General features: G+C 37.7%; 1 protein-coding gene across 1 annotated transcript in view; it reads left to right on the top strand.

Annotated features, from left to right (window-relative positions):
* The window catches only part of tmtc2b (transmembrane O-mannosyltransferase targeting cadherins 2b), a 100,390-nt gene that overhangs the window by 48,607 nt on the left and 30,337 nt on the right, over window positions 1-21,446 (top strand). Inside the window, exon 2 of the mRNA XM_027161484.2 lies at window positions 3,096-3,672. Coding sequence (XP_027017285.2) covers window positions 3,096-3,672 — 577 coding nt within the window. The remainder of the gene's footprint in view (window positions 1-3,095; window positions 3,673-21,446) is intronic.

The following is a 21,446-nucleotide window of genomic DNA, read 5'->3' as shown; positions in this document are numbered from 1 at the left end:
TACCAACAGTCTAAAAACTTGTAATATAACAAGAAGAGCTCACAGACTATCTATCTATCTATCTATCTATCTATCTATCTATCTATCTATCTATCTATCTATCTATCTATCTATCTATCTATCTATCTATCTATCTATCTATCAGTCTATCGGTCTATTTATCTATCTTTTAAGGTACTTGGAGTGTATATACTACACATTTTATACAGGATCAGATTCTCCACCCACGGCCATATCTGCCTCATTATCTGCTCATCTCAACGTATCCGTTTCCCGTCGCAGCGCTTGTCTTTTTTGACATGGGCATCCCGGGTCTGCGTGCATCTGTTGTTTTTCTGTTGCAGTCTTAATTGCCTGCGGTAATTACGAGTGCCGTGGGGAGTGATTTCAGCGTGGTGTTGAAAAGTGTGTTGTCGCATTCGCCTTGTTCCATCCATCGCCGATTTTAATTACAGGCCTGTATGTTTCCACACACACTACAAAGGAGACTAATGACGCTTGCCAATACTCCCCCTGTGTACACACACTCACCTTCTGTAAGGGCAATGTGTGTGTGTGTGTGTGTGAGAGAGAGAGACACTCACAGTAAGACATCATATGGTAGGGCAACAAAAACTGTGCCATAGATGACTGAAAAATGTGTGTGTGTGTGTGTACGTGTGTGTGTGTGTGTATGTGTGTGTATTGTCAAGGCCAGAGCAGACAGCATGGACCCAAGTGGGTGTGTGCGGCCTCCGGGGCATCCATCCGGCGCTGTCTCTTTCTGTTCTGCCCTGCGGTTTTGCTGTTGTTTATTCCTTCGGCAAACAAATTTGGATATTTCCCAGGTTTCTCTGCCCATTGAGCAAGAACAAACAAATCATTCTTTCTGTCTGTCTCTATCATTTACTTCTCCACTCTACTTTTTCTGTTTGTCCCTTCCCCCTCTGCCCACCACATGCCCACCAGTTTGATTGGTTTGGTTTTCCTCTTCCTCTCATCATGCTTTGTTGTTTGAGTATGACTCCTTCTGTTTCTTTACATCCGTGCATTCGGTTAACGTCCTCGATCCTCAAATCTACAGGACGAGTCTGAATTATTTTCTGCCTTTGTCTCTGTAGTCTGGTCACTGCTTCACGTACACGCTCTCTGGGGCTGTCTTTGTTTCATGAGTGTTAAGCTATTTAGTAAACACCACACAATTCCCAGGCAGAATGTCATGAATTTTAAATAAAAAGCACTCGATATGGATGCAGCCCTTTTTGTTAACACTGGCTGCTTTTGCTATTTAATTAATTCGCTCTTTGTTGCTCCGAACGGACTCATAATAATTAGGAAATCATTCAGAAATCATTTATTGGTTTTATCTCCACAAAGTGCAGATCATTTAGCTGAAATAAAGCGTCTGGTATAATCTATACGCCCTTGCACGAGTCCATCGCTATCTATCATCCTGATCCAAGGACAAACTCTGGATTTAAGAGCAGCTCAAGCTTGAAGGTGAAAGTGAGATAGCTGGACACAGGTGCTGAAAGATAAATGACCTTCAGAAAGCTGGATAGCTCTGACACCATTCAGTACACACACTTTCATTCTCTCATTACACACACACACACACACACACACACACACACACACACACACACACACATACATACACGCTTCAGTCTCCTGGCAGGAATGGAAGGTTCAGTCGGCTTTTTTCTGAGATCTTTCAGGATGGCTTGTCAGCTCGGGAGGTGATGAATGTTGACGGCTGTCCACTCGAGGCCCTTTGCATGTTCACTGAGCAAGCGGTGACATATGTGAGAAGCTCTGCCCTTTTCTCCCTACACTAGTGTCTCTGTGCAGAGACTTCAATTCACTGCCATTTTCTTAGCAACAGAGAGCTCTTAATTTTCTTCTTCTTCTTCTTCTTCTTCTTCTTCTTCTTCTTCTTCTTCTTCTTCTTTTTCTTCTTCTTCTTCTTCTGTAAATCAACCACTTCTTTATGTTCATCTTTAATAATTCTTACTTTTCTTCTTCTTCTTCTTCCTTTTTGTCCTTCTTTAATTATACTTTTTCTTTTTTACTTCTTTAATTGTACTTCTTCTTCTTCTTCTTCTTCTTCTTCTTCTTTTTTAATTCTTCTGCTTCTTTTTCTTCTTCTTTCATCTTTTTTTCTTTATCTTTAGTTCTTCTTCTTCTTCTTCTTCTTCTTATTATTATTATTATTATTACTATTATTATTAAATATTATTATTATATATTATTGTTGTTATTAGTAGTAGTAGTTTTTTATTTTGGTAGTCATTTTTTATAGCATTATTATAATTATTCACATCTTAAAGCAGTGTTCCACATTTCAAACTACAATAGGATAAAAAAATCTAGTTGAGAGAGTAATTGAAAACGAATGGCATTAAGAAACACTTGATTAATCCCCACATTCATCTTGATTGTAATTGTTCTTATATATAAGTGCTGATTTTTCCTCGTCAATGATCTCTGGAAGATGAATATTCTCAAGAGTCTTTGAAAAGGCTTTAAAGCTTTTATGCTGGAATTGAATTGTGCCTCACTGCGGTGACATTAGATACGATGAGCGAAAGTAATATCCAGTAAAGAACTTGAGCTCCTTAATGGAAAGTGTTTCATATATAATATTCATATATATGATCCCGTTTGATTAATAATAAATGTGGGAATTTGTACATGGGGTATTTGGTTATGAAATGAAATAGTGAAGTTTGTTAAAGAGAAATTTACAGAGAAATAAAAAGGAATCTGCTTCAGCTGAAAATGCAAAATGGCACAAAATAAGTCTTACACAATATGGATTTCATTTATTAAGAAGAAGAAGCCTTTATTTTGTCACATATACATCACAGCACAGTGAAGTTCTTTCTTTGCATATCCCAGCTTTTGCATCAGGGTACAGGGTCAGCCATGATACAGCACTCCTTGTGTAGTGAAGGTTAAGGGCCTTGCTCAAGGGCCCAACAGTGGTTTTTGTTTTACTTGTCTTGCTATCAGCTTTTCTTCAAACACTCTCTACTTTTTGTTGCTGTAAATTTCACGACTTCCACATGGAGTGCTTCTAGGTTTTACAAATCCTCTGTCTGTTTATTTTCCAGCCGTGCTATCAAAACCAACCAGGACCTGCTTCCCGAGACGCCATGGACCAACGTGTTCTACGATGATTTCTGGGGTACTCTGCTCACTCACAGCGGCAGCCACAAGTCCTACCGGCCACTCTGTACGCTATCCTTTCGCATCAACTATGCGCTGAGTGGCCTGGAGCCATGGGGCTACCATTTAGCTAATGTGGCAATGCATTGTGCTGTAACGGCACTGTTCACACGCCTGGCACGCCTGCTGCTGGGTACAGGCTGCTGGAGGCTGCTGGCAGGCCTGCTGTTTGCCTCGCACCCTGTTCACACCGAGGCTGTGGCCGGTATTGTGGGTCGGGCCGACGTGGGCGCAGCACTGTTTTTCCTCCTGGCACTGCTTTGCTATGTGTGGCACTGTGACCAACGGGCGGAAGGAGCACAGCGCCGGTGTTGGGCGTGGTTCGTGGGCAGCCTGGCCTGCTCAGCATGCAGCATGCTGTGGAAGGAGCAGGGCATCACCGTGCTCGCCATAGCAGCTGTCTACGATGTGTTTGTCTTCCACCGGATGAAGCTGCAGCAGCTCCCTGGAATCTTCTATAAGGTAAGAAAGTTGTGTTTGTGTTGTGGTTTTATGTGTGTGTGTGTGTGTGTGTGTGTGTGTGTGTGTGTGTGTGTGTGTGTGTGTGTGTGTGTGTGTGTGTTTGTGTGTGTGTGATTTTTGGCAAGATTTTATTTTTTCCTGACACATGCAAGTGATTTCCTCCACTCCCTCGATGAGTCCTCACTGACCCACGGGGTGGAAAGCCAGTATTGTTGTGCCGAGCCATTTGGGGTAAATTTTGTGTCTGTGTGTTTTGTTTGTTTTTCATTAGGAAATCATTTTCTGTGTATATTCAGCTGGATGATCCGAAATGAACTGGAGTGGGCTTTTTATGCTGCCGTGCTACAAAAATATACAAGAGCAGAGTCAAACAAAAGAGACGTTAATTCTCGGTTTGTTTAAATGCAACGGGCCAACGGGTTTGTGTTTGTGATTTTATATAGGGAGTGTGTAATGGTTCGGTAAAGCTTTGCTCTTGTTCGGAGCAACGGAACCGCCAACTCTGTAAGCACCACTGATTTAACCTCTAATTTAATGAACCTGTGATAATTGCCAAATTTCCACAATAATAAAACTAATAAATTGAGGACGGCTTGATAGCGTTCAAAAAGGTTTAATTGGCGCATTAATGCAGGGCAAGCGATTGAGATGAATGGTCCTCTTAGGACAGATAACGATGTGGAAGTATTTTTCTTACATGAGAAAGCAATTAGTGTGTAGATCAATCATAAACTGGAAGATAGAAAAAGAGAAAGATTGTTCTTGTGGGTGTGTTTGCTAGAAAAAAAGTAGGAGGAAATGTGTCTGACGCATACTGGAATTAATGGCAAAGAAACAGATTTCACATAGTGATGAATTCTGCAATTCTCTTTATTGCAATCTTTCTTAGACATCCTTTCTTTTGTTTGAGTGTCTGACCGTCGGCGCTGCACTGGTTCAGCCGTAGCTTGTCTGGAGCATTTAACATCTACCCGTGAGACCTGCCCCAGTGCGATTGTGCAAATTAAACTTGACATGTGCACCACTATGAATTGAGGTTATGGCTACTTCATGATATGGTGATGCAGCTTCAGGTCTGCACAGCTAGGCCTACTCTATGTCAATAACACGGTCCTTTAATAGAAATTACTGTATATTCTCTGTGCTGGGAGCCTTTTGTTGTCTGAAAGGGCTGTAGCGCTCTCTCTCATTTCACACAAGAGCTTGAGGTCTCTGATGCACTCGTTAGATTCATGGCTTCACAGCTGACAGCGTCTCACATTGACTGGACATGGACCTATCAGAAGTTCAGTCAGAGCAGTCATTAAAGTTTAAGCTTCAAGTCTGAGTCGTGCTTCACTGCTAACAGAGTTTAAACACTTTAGAGGGGATTGGTGGAGCTGTCCGAAACCAAGGCGTCTGTACTGTCCGCCCAGCTGCACACGGACTGCCTGATGCTGACATCTGAATGAACTGGAAAACCACAGGCTTAACTGTCTCTGACAAGCCCTTCTCCTCACACACATTTATTACAGTTTGGGAGTAGAAAATATTCATTTAAGTGCTTTCCTCATAGCAACATAGAAGCATTGTTCTCTTTAAGCATGTTTAACTCCATTATACCCCAAGTCAGTGCAGTGGAGCTCGACTGCTTACTCAGTCACTCATTTTGTCACGATCCAGCCCGGTCTTTTGGCCATGTGCTTTTGTTTATGTTCTGTGTTCACGTGTCTGTCACGCCCTTGTCTCTTCCTCCCCGCCTATGAATACCTGTTCCTGATGTGTTAATTGTCTTGTGTATTTAACCATGCCTATGGCGGCGTGGAATTCTCGTTATTTGTTACGTCTAGTTACATCTATTGTCATGTCATGTTTTGTCCGTGTCCTTATTTTGTTTGTTTTAAACAAGGTAATAAACCAGTTTATTATTACGTTATCCTGCATTTGGGTCTGTTTTTATCCCCGCACCGCTAACACATTTGCTGACTGCCTTTCATCAATCTCTCATCAATCTCTCATTCACTCACTCATTCACTGACTCACTCACTTGCTTACTCAGTTACTCATTTACTGACTGCCTCTCTCAATCTCTCACTCAATCTCTTACTCACTTGCTCACCCACTCACTCACTCTCCCACTCACTCACTCATTCATTTACTGACTGCTTCACTCAATTACTCACTCATTCCTTCATTCCCTCATTTATTCCCTCCCTTACCCATTCATTCACTTACTCACTTAATTACTATAGCTGTGTTTTCCTGATCATGGTTGAAGTGGATACACCCAGTACACATACATTCATGTAGTCATTCACACTCATTTATCATTTAGTGTAGCCAGTCTACCTACTAGCATGTTTTTGGAGAATATTCTGAACAGTAACCCGAGCTACAGTAAGGATCCACCCATTCATCATGAAGCTGTAAGCTGGAGACTGTGCCAGCTGCACCTTCATCCCACATGTTATTAGACCAGACAACAGTAAACATGCGTAAACACCTTTCTATTTATTAACATGCCCCATTGTTTAGGGTCAGCTAAACTCCTCCGCTCAGAGTGCACGTCTCGGACACTTCTGCAGAGCAGTTCTGGAGAAGTATAAAGAACGATTTACTATGTGTTTCTTTGGGCCGTGCGCACTGCCTTCATCAAATACTCATACTTTGTGTACATATACTACATGTTTTTCCACTCAGCTATTCTCACAGCTGTCACCCTGTGGTACGGTTCACGGGGCTCGCGCCAAGCCGGAGGCAAATAATTCTACCATTTCCCATTTGAGAACATGCCACATCACACTGACACATGAAGACGGACTATAAAGGAGAGAGCTGCCAGAATTACCAAGCAAAACGTTTAAGCTCTGTGAAATGTCTCTGATCCTTGATCTGAAGGACAAATTTATTTCTTCTTTGACACTGCAGTTCTGTGATAAATCCTGACAAACTGACCTGAAAAGCTGACAAACCGCTTCCTGTAGCACTAAGCATGTTTGGATCAAAGTGAAAAACAAGGCAATGACGTGCTAAGGCGCTGCTTGTCAGCAGCTCATAATAAACACTTTCGTATGTCTTTCCTCGTCTTTTTTTTTTTTTACAAAAGCAGCGTGTCTGCTAGTTTGAGAAGTCCTTTTGCACTGAGGGACACGTTACTGACTGTTCCCCATCTGTGTAAGCAGTCGATCAGCATTTCTAACACTTTTGTGTAGAAGCTTTTACAAAACTAAGAACTCATTTTTTCCTTACCAATGTTTGAGAGAGAGAGAGAGAGAGAGAGAGGGGGGGGGAGAGAGAGAGATAAAGAGATACAGATACAGCAGCACAGAGAGTTACCCAAAGTAATTTAACATTAGAAATGAAACAAACAAAAAAACAAGAACTAGCAGGAATTAACCTGTTTTGTGGTCACTCATTCAATCATTCATTCATTTTCTACCACTTATTCGAACTTCTCGGGTCACGGGGAGCCTGTGCCTATCTCAGGCGTCATCGGGTATCAAGGCAGGATACACCCTGGACGGAGTGCCAACCCATCGCAGGGCACACACACACTCTCATTCACTCACGCAATCACACACTACGGACAATTTTCCAGAGATGCCAATCAACCTACCATGCATGTCTTTGGACCGGGGGACGAAACCGGAGTACCCGGAGGAAACCCCCGAGGCACGGGGAGAACATGCAAACTCCACATATACAAGGTGGAGGCGAGAATCGAACTCCCCAACACTGGAGGTTTGAAGCGAACGTGCTAACCACTAAGCCACTGTGCCCCCCTTGTGGTCACTCCAAAAAGATAAAACGGTATGATTTATGAGCATTTTATTTCTGAACAGGATACAAACATATGGGTTGTGTCCCAAATGCCATACTACACACTATGTTCTATGAACCCAACCGTCGATGGCAAATGATGTCAAACACATGTATTGTGATGCAGTTAGCTGTAATAGAATACTCTGAATTTTTTAATCATTCAAGTAAACACCATTTGGGCTACTTTAAAAGACATTAGTAAGTCAGTCATCAGTGTCTGGTAGCCCTGCCCATTTTCTGCTATGGAAGCAACTCACGTCCTTTTTGTTTGGTGTTTTCAGTGTAAAGACTTCTCACTCTTTACTCTCGCTCTTCATTCTACAAAATGTACCATAATAGTGCACTAGTATGCAATTTCGGACAGCTTTAGAGTTGACATTATTTATGCTTGTTTAGATAGCTTTAGGAATAAGAGCAAATACCCAAGAACACAATATTGTCACATGACAGTAATTCAGATGAGCGTTTAGCGATAATAACTGTAAGAATTTGGCAGTGAGTTTAACCATCGTTGTGGCGGACTCCGTTGCTGTAACTTTTAGACATCTAAGGGTCGCTGTGCTTCACTTTTAAAACCACAGATCTTAACAACAACCGTGCTAAGTTCATGTGGTTTCTGTCTTATATGTCTTAAAAAGTGTTCATGGTAGTCTTTTAAACTGTCCTTCTTAATCAATTTATAGCCGTGAGTGGCTTATATATTTCAGTTGGAGTTGAATAGAAGTGTATAATACACTCGTGCACTGTAAATGTATACGTGTAGGGATTTTTGAGGCATAGGTTGCTGAAGCTAAGCCAGAGAGATACACAGTGCTTGTTTAAACAGTGTAATTAATATCCTCTGCTTGTGTAGAGTTTTTATTAGGCCATCGATGGTCCGTATCCAGGATATAACCTTCCCCCTGTTCACTGCTGGGCTAAACAGTGCAGGGGGATTAATCTCACTGAAAGCTTCTGTATCCATTTCCTTGGGGTCAATGGGAGCTGAGCAACGAAGCCCAGCACTTCCAGGGATTAACTAAATGTCACTGGGCCAAGTCACTGAGCTAGCCAGCCGCTGCTGAAAATGGTTGCACTGTATGCTAGTGTACACTTGAATTTGTTGGTACTGACTCACTGTCATCAGCTATATAACACATTAGACCAGTCTGGATATACTATAAGACACTTTTAGGTTGTTTTTAACTCAAATAATTGAATAACTGGTTAAGAAAAAAGGTCAGTAGTTTGTCCCATGCATGTGAAAATGCATCAGATTGTGGTTTGTTAGCAACAATGCTGTTATTGTTAACCCACCCACGAGCTTGTTCTAAATCCGTGCTAAACCCAGCGTAATTTGTGGCCAATTTGTCCATGCAGTCTTTCACATGCTAATGCTTTTTGTGTGTGCCGGTGTTTAATGGCCAGTCTGCTATTCTCCCAATTCGCTCTTTTAACTAAACATAATGATAGCCTGACAGCAACGCGGCGTCAAAGCAACTGAGACATGGTTGTTGTTTTTCCTCAGGGCCAGGAAGCACATGCTAGGTTTAAATGTTGAAAGTCATTTCTGGCAGAATTTAAAGCATAGTCTTCTGCACGTGTGTGTAAATTGTGAAAGATATTTAGGTTTTATTTGGACATATTGCATTAACAGAAAGTCAAGGGACTTGATTGTACAGAGTTTGCAGATTTGCAGCTCAGGGGAGACCTTAATAGAGCTTTTAAATGCTTTTAGCTGTTGCTCAGCCAGAGGAGAAAAAAAACCATTTATTGTTATGCCAGATGAAACAGCTTGGATTACAATGTAGCCTGCTTGGATTCTACTTCGTCTCTCTTTTCTTATATAAATATCATTTATGTGGATACAGCATTTTAATAATATGACACGAAAATTGAAAAACAAACAAAAGATCCAATAAATACATTGCTATTTTAAATATGACAAATTACTGTATGTGTAACATTGTAAAAGCAGCCACTGATGTCAATGGATAGAAATAAGTTCAAAACATAATAGGAATAGGTACATTGAGATGAATGAAGAAGGAATTAAATTAATTAACTATTAATTATATATAAAATACATGAATGAAGAAAGAACAAAAGAAAGAAAGAAAGAAAGAAAGAAAGAAAGAAAGAAAGAAAGAAAGAAAGAAAGAAAGAAAGAAAGACAATAAATGGGGGTTTATTTAGTCTTGATTTAGGGAGTGAGAGAGAGAGAGAGAGCGAAAGAGATGTAGCTACTACATTTCACATTATCTCAGTGTTTTTTGTTTTGGGTTTTTAAACAGTAGTTTTTTGTTTTTTTACTGGATTAATTGTGGTTAAAACAAACCAACTATTATAATTGAATACTGAAGTCTCCTACATTTGTAAAACAAAGCATTGTTAAATAATGAAATCTGATTAGTCAAAAAATAGGAAAATAGAGTCTGAAGGAGGTTTTTAATCTGACAAGAGTAACATGTTTTACTGCAGCTCCATAACATTACATGTAAAACAGTTAAAAAACTAATAAATAAATTCTTAGTATTGTAAATTGCTGTGGTATAAAAGTAAAGCACTTCAGGACATGTCGTTACTGAAAAATTATCAACTTTTGGGTGATAAAATTAACAGGTTTATCACATCCCCCAATTGTTGATTATAACAGCAACCTCATCATTGTTTATTCTTTACTTACTTTTACTTGGAGTTTTCAGTATGTATAATATTACTGATGATTATTTTGTCTAAACATTTATTGCAGCTGCCATTAACTTATACCAGTGATGCTTCAAGTCCATAGTGACTACAGGTATACCATCTTTTTTTCTATACAGAGGTCAGAGTTCAACTGATATCAGAAATAGTCTTATTTTTATACATTTTGGCCTGCCTTATATAGGGCAATTGTGTTAGTACTATCTTCTTACTACCACATAAATACATCATGTCTGGCAGCTATTACATATCTGTGGTGTCGTTAGTTTATCTTAATGTGGAAAACAAAGCCATTTATTGGCTCATTGGGTGGAAGTGGTTAACAGGCCCATTTTCAATAACAGATACTGATGTCAGGAACACGTAGCAGAGTTTGGCGAGCACTCTGTTGTTTGTCAGTATGAGCTCAGAATTGTTGTTCATTAGCAGCGCAGTAAAATTGCTTTCCTGGGACTTGGCAATTAATCCTTTTTTCCACAATTACACTGTTGCTTTGACCTTAAAGTGAAAGCTTGAAAGGGCAAGTTGCTAAAGGAGTATTTACATATTTTTTAACTGTATGACTTAACATTCTATATAATAAAAATCAATTAATTGAAACATCATCAATGGATAAAACGTCAACACCGCACCTGTTCTGTTATATTCTTAATGGGAAAAAATGAAGAAAATGGAAGTAAAATGCTGAATAGTGGAGCGTCATTTCATTTGCTTTCCTGAATAGGAGCAGTAACATGTCTTTAGGCTGTGCTATTTTATTTTATGAAAAGAGGTTAACATCCTGGTTTTACTGAAAATTACAATAATTTACAAGACACACAGGATGCTTGACACACATAAATGTTGATTCTTTATTGAAGAATGTTGTTTCCTGTTGTTTTGTAGCTCCTTTTTTAAAGGTAGGTGTATACAAATCAAGCAGGACCATATTACGTTCTATTATATATATCTGAAATCAGTGTATGGGGAAGAAAATGGTCATTTTTGATGCTGCTTGCATTTTAGTGGAACTGCTGCTACTCCTGATTATTAGTTATTACTGTACTATTTAGCTGCCAGCACACTGACTCACATATTTTTCTTCTGCACTTAGTTCAAATCTGGGTTATGTATGACAGCCTATAATAAAACTGGTTGGTGCTGTCAAAAGCTCTTAAAAATAAAACTCCCAGAGTTAAAATTGTACAAAGGTTTATCAGTGTTGAGTCTAAAAACCTGGAGCAGTGGAGTTGTTAGCAAAATAATAGCCTAGCTTGTTTAATAACCTAGCTAATCAGTCTACATTGGCATTACTGTCTTTTAGATTACCTGAAAAACTGATTGATTAAATGTAGTTGAATTAGCAAAAACAATGAAGTAGCTTCCATATAATCTACTTCACTGTGCACGTTTGCTAATGTTAGCTAAATACTTTAGGAACAGTCAACTATTCAATCATTCCTAAAGCATTCTGAGTCATTTTACTCCTATGGTCTAAATATAGTATTACAGTATTATATCATTGAGAGATTTACGTGAGAGCGGTTGGATATACATGTACACAAACATCTGTGTAGGAATATGGAGGTTTCATGCATCATCGATTTTCTTAACAATGACACTTTTTAGCCTGGCTTTTTAAACTCATCCGGATAGCTCAATACTCATGAATACTCTGAGACTTGTAGACATCTGTATTTCAGGCTGCTGATGTTTTGGTCTGTAATTTTCTGTAATTTCTTGTTTTGTTTATATTGTTATATAAGCAAGAATCTGTATAAACTGTATACAACGCTTGGTTTACATTCTGCCCTCAGGCTACTAAACACATATCCACAGCAGTACTTTAACTCCAGATTAAAGACCAGAGTCTTTATATGTATCTCTCTTTCTCTTCACATGTCATATTCCATAGATAAATAATGAATGGTGCTGAATTCAGAATAGATAACTAAATGATTATTCTGGCTTCAGAGTGCTGAAGCCAGCACTCTGATATACCTGCATTATTGGTATTTATTTATTTATGTATTTATTTATTTATTTTACCAGAGGCCAAGCTCAGCAATGGATTTCTTTGTCATGTCACACTCTACACTGGTGTGTAATGGCTCATATGAAAGTAGACACTTAGGGCTTTAGGGAGTTCTTGTTTTTCATAAGTATTTCTTATGAAATAAGGGCAATATATTCATAAGATCAGATAAGATATACGTTTATTCGTCCCACAAAGGGGAAATTTCTCAGCAAAGAAAAAGCAATGCAAATATATAAAAAAATAAAAGACATAGAACTGTTTAAAAAAAGTGCCATTTTTTTTACTTTAAAGTAAATGCTGATATCAAACCCATTTCTGCTCTCTGATATGCGTCTTCATGAGCATTTCAAATTTGAAGGTGTTATCTTCAACCACTAAAATCATCTCTAAGGTTATCCCAACAGAGGAAAAAACACTGAAAGCAAGCAATGTCCTGACTAATTTTATATCAGCCTTGCGACAATAAGATACATAAATTCTTTATAATAATTGAAAATGCCTGATAAATCAATTTCCATTGAAATGTCAACTGTTACAGAAGAGTTTCAAATAAAAAAAGGGATGTTCAGTCCTAGTTTTTACCCTGAAGGACATTCTCACACTTCAGCTCTACCCTAGCTCTATCTGAATGATCTATTTCTATACTCATACTTATCAGTAATTCTTTAAGAAGCACAGCAGCTTAAACATGATTAATGACGACTAAGTGGATTATCAGATAATTGGACAATCTTGCCTCTTCCCTAGCGCTGATTATACATGTGAAAACTGTGCTGTTTATGCTAATGGACACAAGCGGAATCAATGATATTCTGCAGCTGTTTTTCACACACACACACACACACACACACACACACACACACACACACACACACACACACACCCTCTTTCTCTCGTCTATAGAACGTGTGATAAATTATAGTTGTGTACTGAACATATGAAGTGCACTTGGTAAGTGTTTAATAAGCTGTATCCTACTAAGTCATACAGTGTAGTGAAGAAGCCCACCAGGAGCTCTGTTATCTGTGAGGAGATGTTTACGGAGCATTTATGGAAGGAGTCTCCAGTTTCAAATCTTTATAGCAGTTATAGCAGGAAAAGATACTGTATCTCATGGAGTTTTCGAGACAGTGGGCATTTCAGCTTCTCTTTTAAATGATCTTTTTGTTTTGTTTTATTTTGATTTTTTACTTTTCCACTCAATTTATTTGGGTAGATTTTTATCCCATTTGTTATTTTCTGTTGAAGTTATTGCTGTATACCAACAGATAATGAAAGTAGAATTTACCCATTATTATATAATTCACTTGCTGACTTTATATTTTCACTTTTATAAAAATGAAGCCTTTATTTGTCACATACAGTATACGTTATAGCAGAGGGATTTTTTTTCTTCTTCTTCACAGCTTGTTAGAAAGTTTGGGTCAGAACTCAGGTAATGAATGTGTATATAGCTGCTATAATGTAAATGAGAATTAAAAAAATTAATAAATAAAGCAACTAGCAGTTCCACAACATTAAATTTAGCTATAAATGAATAAATATATATATATTATGGTATATTAAGTAATTAAAAATAAAATGTTAGGACAATAATAATAATAATAATAATAATAATAATAATAATAATAATAATAATAATAATAATAATAATAATAAATAATTTGCTGTTGCTTATTTTCCTATAATAGCTCTCTGTTTTATTTAACATAAAATAATATATCCTATAGTGCATTATGTCATAATTTATTACTGCATTGATGATACAATGATCCAGACTGTGTTGCTTCCTTTATAATTCGCTTGGGCATGTTTTATATAGATCATGAAAATAATAGCTGAGTTGCATAAAGCTTGGCCTTGAAAAGTCTGTAACTTCAATCATTTTACTAGGATAGGCTAAGATTTTATATGGCTGCATATTTCTCATAAGCTTTATAACAGCCATGATGCCACATGCCTTCAAAACAATAGAGGTCAGAGAAGCATTAGGACCATCACAAATCAAACTCACATCAACCTTGGAAACTCCAGCAAGCTCCTCTGGGAGTTTCTCTGCTCTCCAAGGATACTGTAATGGAGAAGAATGCTGTTTAGTAGAGCATGTAACCGACCATCATGCTGTAAGTAGAGGCCGAGACTACAGGGACGGTAGAAACAAGCAGTGTTTAAGATTCGAGAAAAGAAGTCATGATTAAAATATTCACAAGCACCCACGCTTTTCTTTTTTCTTCCCCCTCAAAAGCAGGTCTTATCTGGTCATCCCAGATGTCTTAGCGCAGCCACATGTGTTTCATTTACAGTTAATCATAAATCATTTTCTTGTTCTTCCCACTCCTTTGCCTTTTTGTCGTAGTATTGTCTAAAAGGTTATCGGTAATCGTCAAGAGACGTGTTTTCTTGAAGAGCTCATTAATATTTGTGAATTTGAAAATTATATTCTTTTTTTTTTTAATTTCTCATTCTATTACACTTTTTTTACTATATGAATGATAAAACATTTTCTCAGAGTAATTTAATTACTTAATTGGCTTTTGCACTTGAAATAAACCATCGGTCATCACATTTCATACTGCTCATTCTTTACCTGGGGTTAACAACAACTCCTGCTTATTCATGGGTTAACCGTCTTATTTGCATATTCGCAGCATAATATGGTCCTGATTGATTTGTACACAACTACCTTTAAAAAAGGGGCTACAAAACAACAGCCAATATTGAATAAATATAGCATTTGACCGCTTTAAATAACGGTTAGTCTCACATTTTCGTTTCAGTGAGGAAAAAACCATAGCCTCCAGTTTCTGAATGGGTTTCTGTTGTGCACATTTGGCAAAGCAATCTGGGATAACACTGCAAAAGTTGTGTTAATGCTGCTTCAAAGCAGGCTTTCATAACCTAAGCCAGCTTCAAAATTAAAAAAAAATCCCTGTGGAAAAAAAGTGTGAAAAGGAATATCTCCCTGTATTCATTCATCTAAACTAACTGTTCAGTCAGAGTGAAAAAGGAGTCCACCAAATGTGTAAAATGAAGAATAGAAGTTTTTTTGAATCATTCTGATAACACTGTTGCATCAGTAAGGCTTCGGAAATAAAAACATGCTTACACAGTGAGACTAGTATTTGTGCTATGATGAGTGCCAATATAAAGTCATTTGATGGAGCAGTCAGAAAACCTGTATTTCAGGGTATAGAAAATGTGCACTTCTGTATACTTCTTTCATTAGGGTTCATAGAGAGTTTGCCTTGCTGACTGGCTGTGGTTCTTTTTTTCAGAACTTTGTATTGAGTGCCATACAAGAATATATAAATAAAGGAATAATTACTGTAGTCATCCTTTTATGTTATGTAATAGTCACCGTAATAGTTACGTTAGTTGCTTATAAGCATCTTTGTAAGCAAGAAATTTTATTTAGCTGGTAGAATCATTGGAAATGTGCTAGCTTAATGTTTAAAGTGTTGGATTACTGATTGGAAGGTTGTGAGTTCTAACCCTCAATTGCTCAGTTGTATAAAATGAGCTAAAAAAAAAAAAAAGTTACTCTGCTAAATGCGTAAATGTATTATTTTTTTGCTTGTTAATGAATTTGGTAAACCAGTTACTAGAGATACAAGAGATGGATATAAGTCTAGAGGTTCTTTCTAAGCTAATCGTTCATTGAGATAAACTTTAGTCAAAGTTCTAATTTTTTACTTTTGTAAATAACAAAATGAACCCAGTCTACCTCTGCAGGACTTTGACATATCCTTATAATTTATGTCATGGGCTGTTGGGAGATTTCAGAGTAAGAATTTCATTGTATGGTGTAACAGAATGTTTTCAGAACATATGACAATAAACTCTTGAATTTTGAATCTTTTGTTTCAATAGCACCAAGCTACTCATTCTATCCATCACCAGTGATGTGGTCAAGTGTTAAAGCATGCTGTGGTTTTGGTGCTTATAAAAGTGTGTGTAAGGGTCATTGTTCTGACTGGGTTAGTTCAGTGTGATTCCTAGGCCTTTTATTAGAAACTTAAGTTGACCACACCATCAGTCCATAAAACAGCAGGCTGATATATGCCACAACTGATCACATCACACTCACTTGTAACCACATTATTCTCACTGGTCAAGTATAGCCAACATAAACAACCCTACACTTTCTGTACACTGTCTCAGTAATGCGGTGGCAAGAGAAGAAGTCTAAACATGTCATAAACCGCACCATGGAATCAATTTCTCTCTCTCTCTCTCTCTCTCTCTCTCTCTCTCTCTCTCTCTCTCTCTCTCTCTCCCTCTCTCTCTCTCTCTCTCTCTCTCTCTCCTTCTTACACACACACACAGACACGCACGCTAGTGCAGTTTCAAATCACAAATCTCTGACATCTGACATCTGAGTCCGGTCTGTAACTAGAGTCTTGCCTCTGCTCTGTCCTGTGATTGCACATGTACACAGTACACATATTTGGGGAATTTTGGGTTATCTGTTTTGAGCTGTTCAGATGTCAAGAATCAATTGATAATTTCTCGGTTTTTATTTGTTGCTGGGTTTTTTGTTTTTTTTTTAAAAAAACCTTGATGTTCACATCATCTTACTTGATAACATGACCCCGTGATTCACAGCGCAGACATGATGTTCCTCTCCATTGTGTCTGCTGAAAGTATAAATCAATAAAGTATAAAGTATAAATCTTTTTATCGGGGCAGGGTGTGGACTTGCACAGCTTAGCACAAACGTTATAGCTAAATAAACAGCAACAGTGAAAGGGCTAGAAAAGGCCCTTTTTGCTCGACAGTGATGCATATTTGCAGGTGTTTCTCTTGGAAGGCTTGTAGAAATCTTCAGTGTCTCTGATATGGATGTGATGCCTGAGGTCTTCTGACCCTGCTGTTGGACGGAGAGTAGTTTGGAGAATAAGCAAATCGCTTGCCAACCATCATTCTTAACTTTTTTTTTTTTGATCTGCATATTCTTTGCAAATCGCCTTGATGGAAAGTTCCTTTTTATTATAAAATATGACATTTCATAAACCGAGGTTTAAACTAAATCAAACATCATTCGTAGCTTAAGCACATTTTGTGCTGTTTGTTTTATAAGTATGGCTTTTCGTACATGCTGATCACCTTGAATGGAATTGAACTCCATTTTCTACCTTGAAAATTCATCCATACCATCAAATTACAGGATTTGCTATTGCTTTTGAAAGACATTGAACTTGGCCCAAGATAGTGTCCGTGATTACAAAGTAAGCCGAGTTTGGCATATTCTACCAGCTTTTATTATTTCTTTATACAAGTCTGCTTTAGCTGCCTAAAGTCATGATTTACATTAATCCTAGGCATTGTTTTAAAGTACGACACTTTGAATGAAGTTAAAGTTTAACACGGAAGCTCCTGGCTAGGGCTGACGGCTCGGACCGAGCCCCTGAAAGCGAAAAGAAAAAATACTTTTAAAATCTCCTGCCAGTAAGGCTTTAGGAATAAAAACATGCTCATGCAGTAAGATTATGATTTGTGCAATGATGAGTGCCAATATAAAGTAATTTGATGGGAGCGGCCAATAAACCCCAGCCTAATTGGTTGTATTTCAGGGTGAAGAAAAGGTGCACTTCTGTATATTTCTCTCATTAGGGTTCATGGAGAGTTTGACTTGCTAATTTGGTCTCTTTTCTATTGAGTGCTTTACAGGAATAAATATGTGCCATTTCTTTACTCTTAGATCAGTCTCTTTTGTTTGTGCTGTTGTGTCCACAAGGTGTTAGGAAACATTCTGATAACATTATGATGCATGATGACGTGATCGAGTCAATTTATTTGATGCAGACTTGTCACTTGCTGCAAATCTCTCATACTACTGCATCCAGAAGATGCTGTATTGGGTTCTGGTGACTGGGTAGGCCACTGAAGTACTCTGAACTCATGATCCTGTTCAAGGAACCATTCTGAGATGACTTTGTTCCTCATGGTGTGCATGCCTTAGGTACAGTATTTATTATCAATACACAGATGTAGACAGCAGTGACAATTAAACAATGGCCGACGGATTCATGATATTGATGCTTGTCTACTTCAGAGTTTAGTGTGTTGGGTGTTATGTTCACTGTGAGTGTAAAGAGTAGTTATTTAAGCTTCCCTAGCTTTCCTGGCTGATCAGTTCAGTTCTGGCTTGTCTTTCTCTTCTCACATCAAAGTGTTTTTATCAACAGAAAAGGGTGGTTTTTTGCACCATTCTGACTGTTGTGTGTGAAAATCCCAGGAGATTTAGAAATACTCAAACCAGCTCATTAGGCACCAACAACTATGCCACGGTCAAAGTCGTGAAATCGGATCATGTTTTTTCCCCCATTAAAATGACTGAGGTGAACATCAGCTTTTTTCTGTTATCTGCAGGATTTTCTGCACTGCACTGATTTTGATCAATTGCACGAATGTTGTTCCTAATAAAGTGGCCAGTGAGTTTTCCATAGACACTGGACCCACATTATTTTAATACAATCTTGGCATTCATGAGAATGAAAACAAACTAGTCAAGTCAAATCAAGTCAAATAGCTTTTGTCATTTCAACCATATATAGCTGATGCAGTACACAGTGATATGAAAATAGGTTTCTCCAGGACCCTGGTGCTACATAAAACATCATAAAGCTACATAAAACAACACTGAGCTAAGGACTTAAGTTCTACCCACATGAAGTGTAACTTGTGCAACCTAGTGCATCAGTGCGAGACAAGGACAATGCAAACAGACACTACAAAACGATACAAGACAAATACACAAAATACACAACAATAGTGCTGACCAGTACGCATACCATATTATAAAGTACATTGTGCGACAATTATAAACATATACATACTTATATATAGTAGTAGTTAAATTAGGTATTGAGATATGGTGTGCAAAAATAGCAATGTAGTGAGTGATTGATTTGTACAGTCCAGTGTAGTTCACACACTTGGGTGTGTATGAATGCAGAATCCTGAACTGACACTTTGGAAGCCTGAGGATTTGTTTAATTTAACTTATCTCAGCCTCTGGAGTAATAAATGTCACTGTTTATTGGAGACTAATTCCTGGCTGTCTCTGCTTTCTGTCTGGCTTCTTCATGTGCTTGGTTTTGGCAGGAAATTTCACTGAGGTGCTGTTGGTGAGCTCTCATGCTGAGGGATTTGGCTTTGAGAGATAAGCTTGACGTTTTGGGTGCTGCGGGTTAAACACGCTAATCCTGCCTTCTCATCTGCTAGCCTCAGAGTTAGATCGTGTTTTATATATAGAGAGTAGAGTTAAAGAACAAAGACCAAAAACTTGTCCTCATTAAATTATAATGCCTAGCAATAGATGTCAAACAATTAAAATTAAGCTGCATTATAGTATTTAAAATCCGGTGCTCTTGCAACTGCATTTGAGCTCCTCATACTTGATCTTATGTTGTCCAGCATTTTCTAAAGTAAAAAAAAGCTTTATCTTGATTTGATATGATATGATCTGTGCTTAAACGGATCTTTTTTTCCCACTGCATTTCTGCATTTGAGCTGCTTATTTTTTTCACGTCAGTGTCCAATTTTTATCTATATTATGCTCTGCAACCCGAAGAGAATTATGGGTACTCTGTGACATTCAATACTCTTCATTAAAGCAATTAAATTTTTTTTCTTTTTTAAATCCTGCACAAGTTGAAAAGATCAAGCTAGAAAAATATAGTAAGCATGGAGGAAGAAGTAAGCTTGAGGCTTTGACAACCCTAACTGTTAATATCTTTAATGTGTGAATAAGGTTAATAAGATACCACATGATGAGTCTGTATTAGAAAAAAGTGCATACACGTATGTTCGCACTCTTGTTTGTGTGTTAAGAAGCCAACCCGCTGGTGTCGAACATGATACCCGAATATATTGCGTTAATTGGTGTGAAATGTTCTGTAAATGTCATTTTGCAACGAAGAACAGCATCGTTTACACTTCCCGGCTCGCAGGAAGCAGAAATAAACTCTGAAATCTCATGCTGTTTGTTTTAATTGCTACCCCAACTATTTGTACTGTCATTTAAACAAAACACAAATAATTAGAAATACTTTTTTTTTTAAGTACATGGTCAAAGCAAATGTAAAGTCTGTAGACCGTGTAACAGTCCACATAAGGAGAAATAAAATGTAAAAGATCTGCACTTTATCTAATTGGTAGTGATGTGTCACGTTATTTCATATTTTGTGGTGAGTAAAGGCAGGCAATGGGTTGCTAAATTCAGCGGCGGAGAAATGCAGATAGCTTCATATAAAAAACCAGGCTGCTATAATACTTAAACTGTAATTAAATTAGATTAGATTAGATTAGATTAAACTTTATTGTCATTCTGCATGTGTACAAAGCAATGAAATGCAGAGCAGAAGTGCAATGTAGTAATGCAGTGAAGACATACAGTATGTACAAATATACATAATAAATAGATATGCATATATATTCTGTAGATGAATATACAGAGAACACACACACACACACACACACACACACACACACACACACATATACTGTATGACTATACATAATGTTTATGAATATACAGTACGTATACAGTGTATATATAATGTACATATAAGAATGTACAGAGAATATATGCAGATTTTTGGCTCGCGCATCTAAAAGTCTCTCTCTATCTTGTATATGTAGCTCAATAATTTCCTATTATTGTATTTTAGTTTGATTCTTATTGCCCCTTTAAACAAATAAATGTAACTAAAACTGCTGTATTTTGACAATCACATGACAAAAAGCGATGTGGGGAAATATGGGGTTGTACAATTCAAGAAAATCTTCCATGTAAAAGCAAACCTGTGATTATGAGCTCCTTTCTGAAACAAGCCCAGAATCAGCTTGAGGTATTTGACCCAAGAGTATAAACACCCTTAGACACCAAATATCTGATGGCCATTTTTTTTCTTTCATATTTTCTTACCACAGTCAGAATGTTTTTGAAGATCTTAAAATCTTTTGTTTTCTGGAAGCCAGAGCTGTAATAGTAATAGTAAATCCATCCCATTATAGACTTCCTCTGATGATCATTTGAGAGGGTTTAGTTATTAAGATAACAAGTGAACTGAAGTCTCACGTCTATTAACTAGTTCATTTTCACTTTGTAGAGATGCTTTGCTTGATTTGCCATTTTACTGACTGACTCTATGTAATGCCTGCAAGCCTTCGTTCCTCTGAATGATGAACAGAGAGAACTCTCTCCAATGCTCATGTGGGAACATTTTCAATTCTGGTCTGTCGTTGCACATTTTGTTGATGAGCG

Source organism: Tachysurus fulvidraco, chromosome 13, assembly GCF_022655615.1.
Source record: "Tachysurus fulvidraco isolate hzauxx_2018 chromosome 13, HZAU_PFXX_2.0, whole genome shotgun sequence".
NCBI lineage: Eukaryota > Metazoa > Chordata > Actinopteri > Siluriformes > Bagridae > Tachysurus > Tachysurus fulvidraco.
Note: the sequence above shows the minus strand (reverse complement) of the source record. Positions and strands in the feature narration are given on the sequence as shown.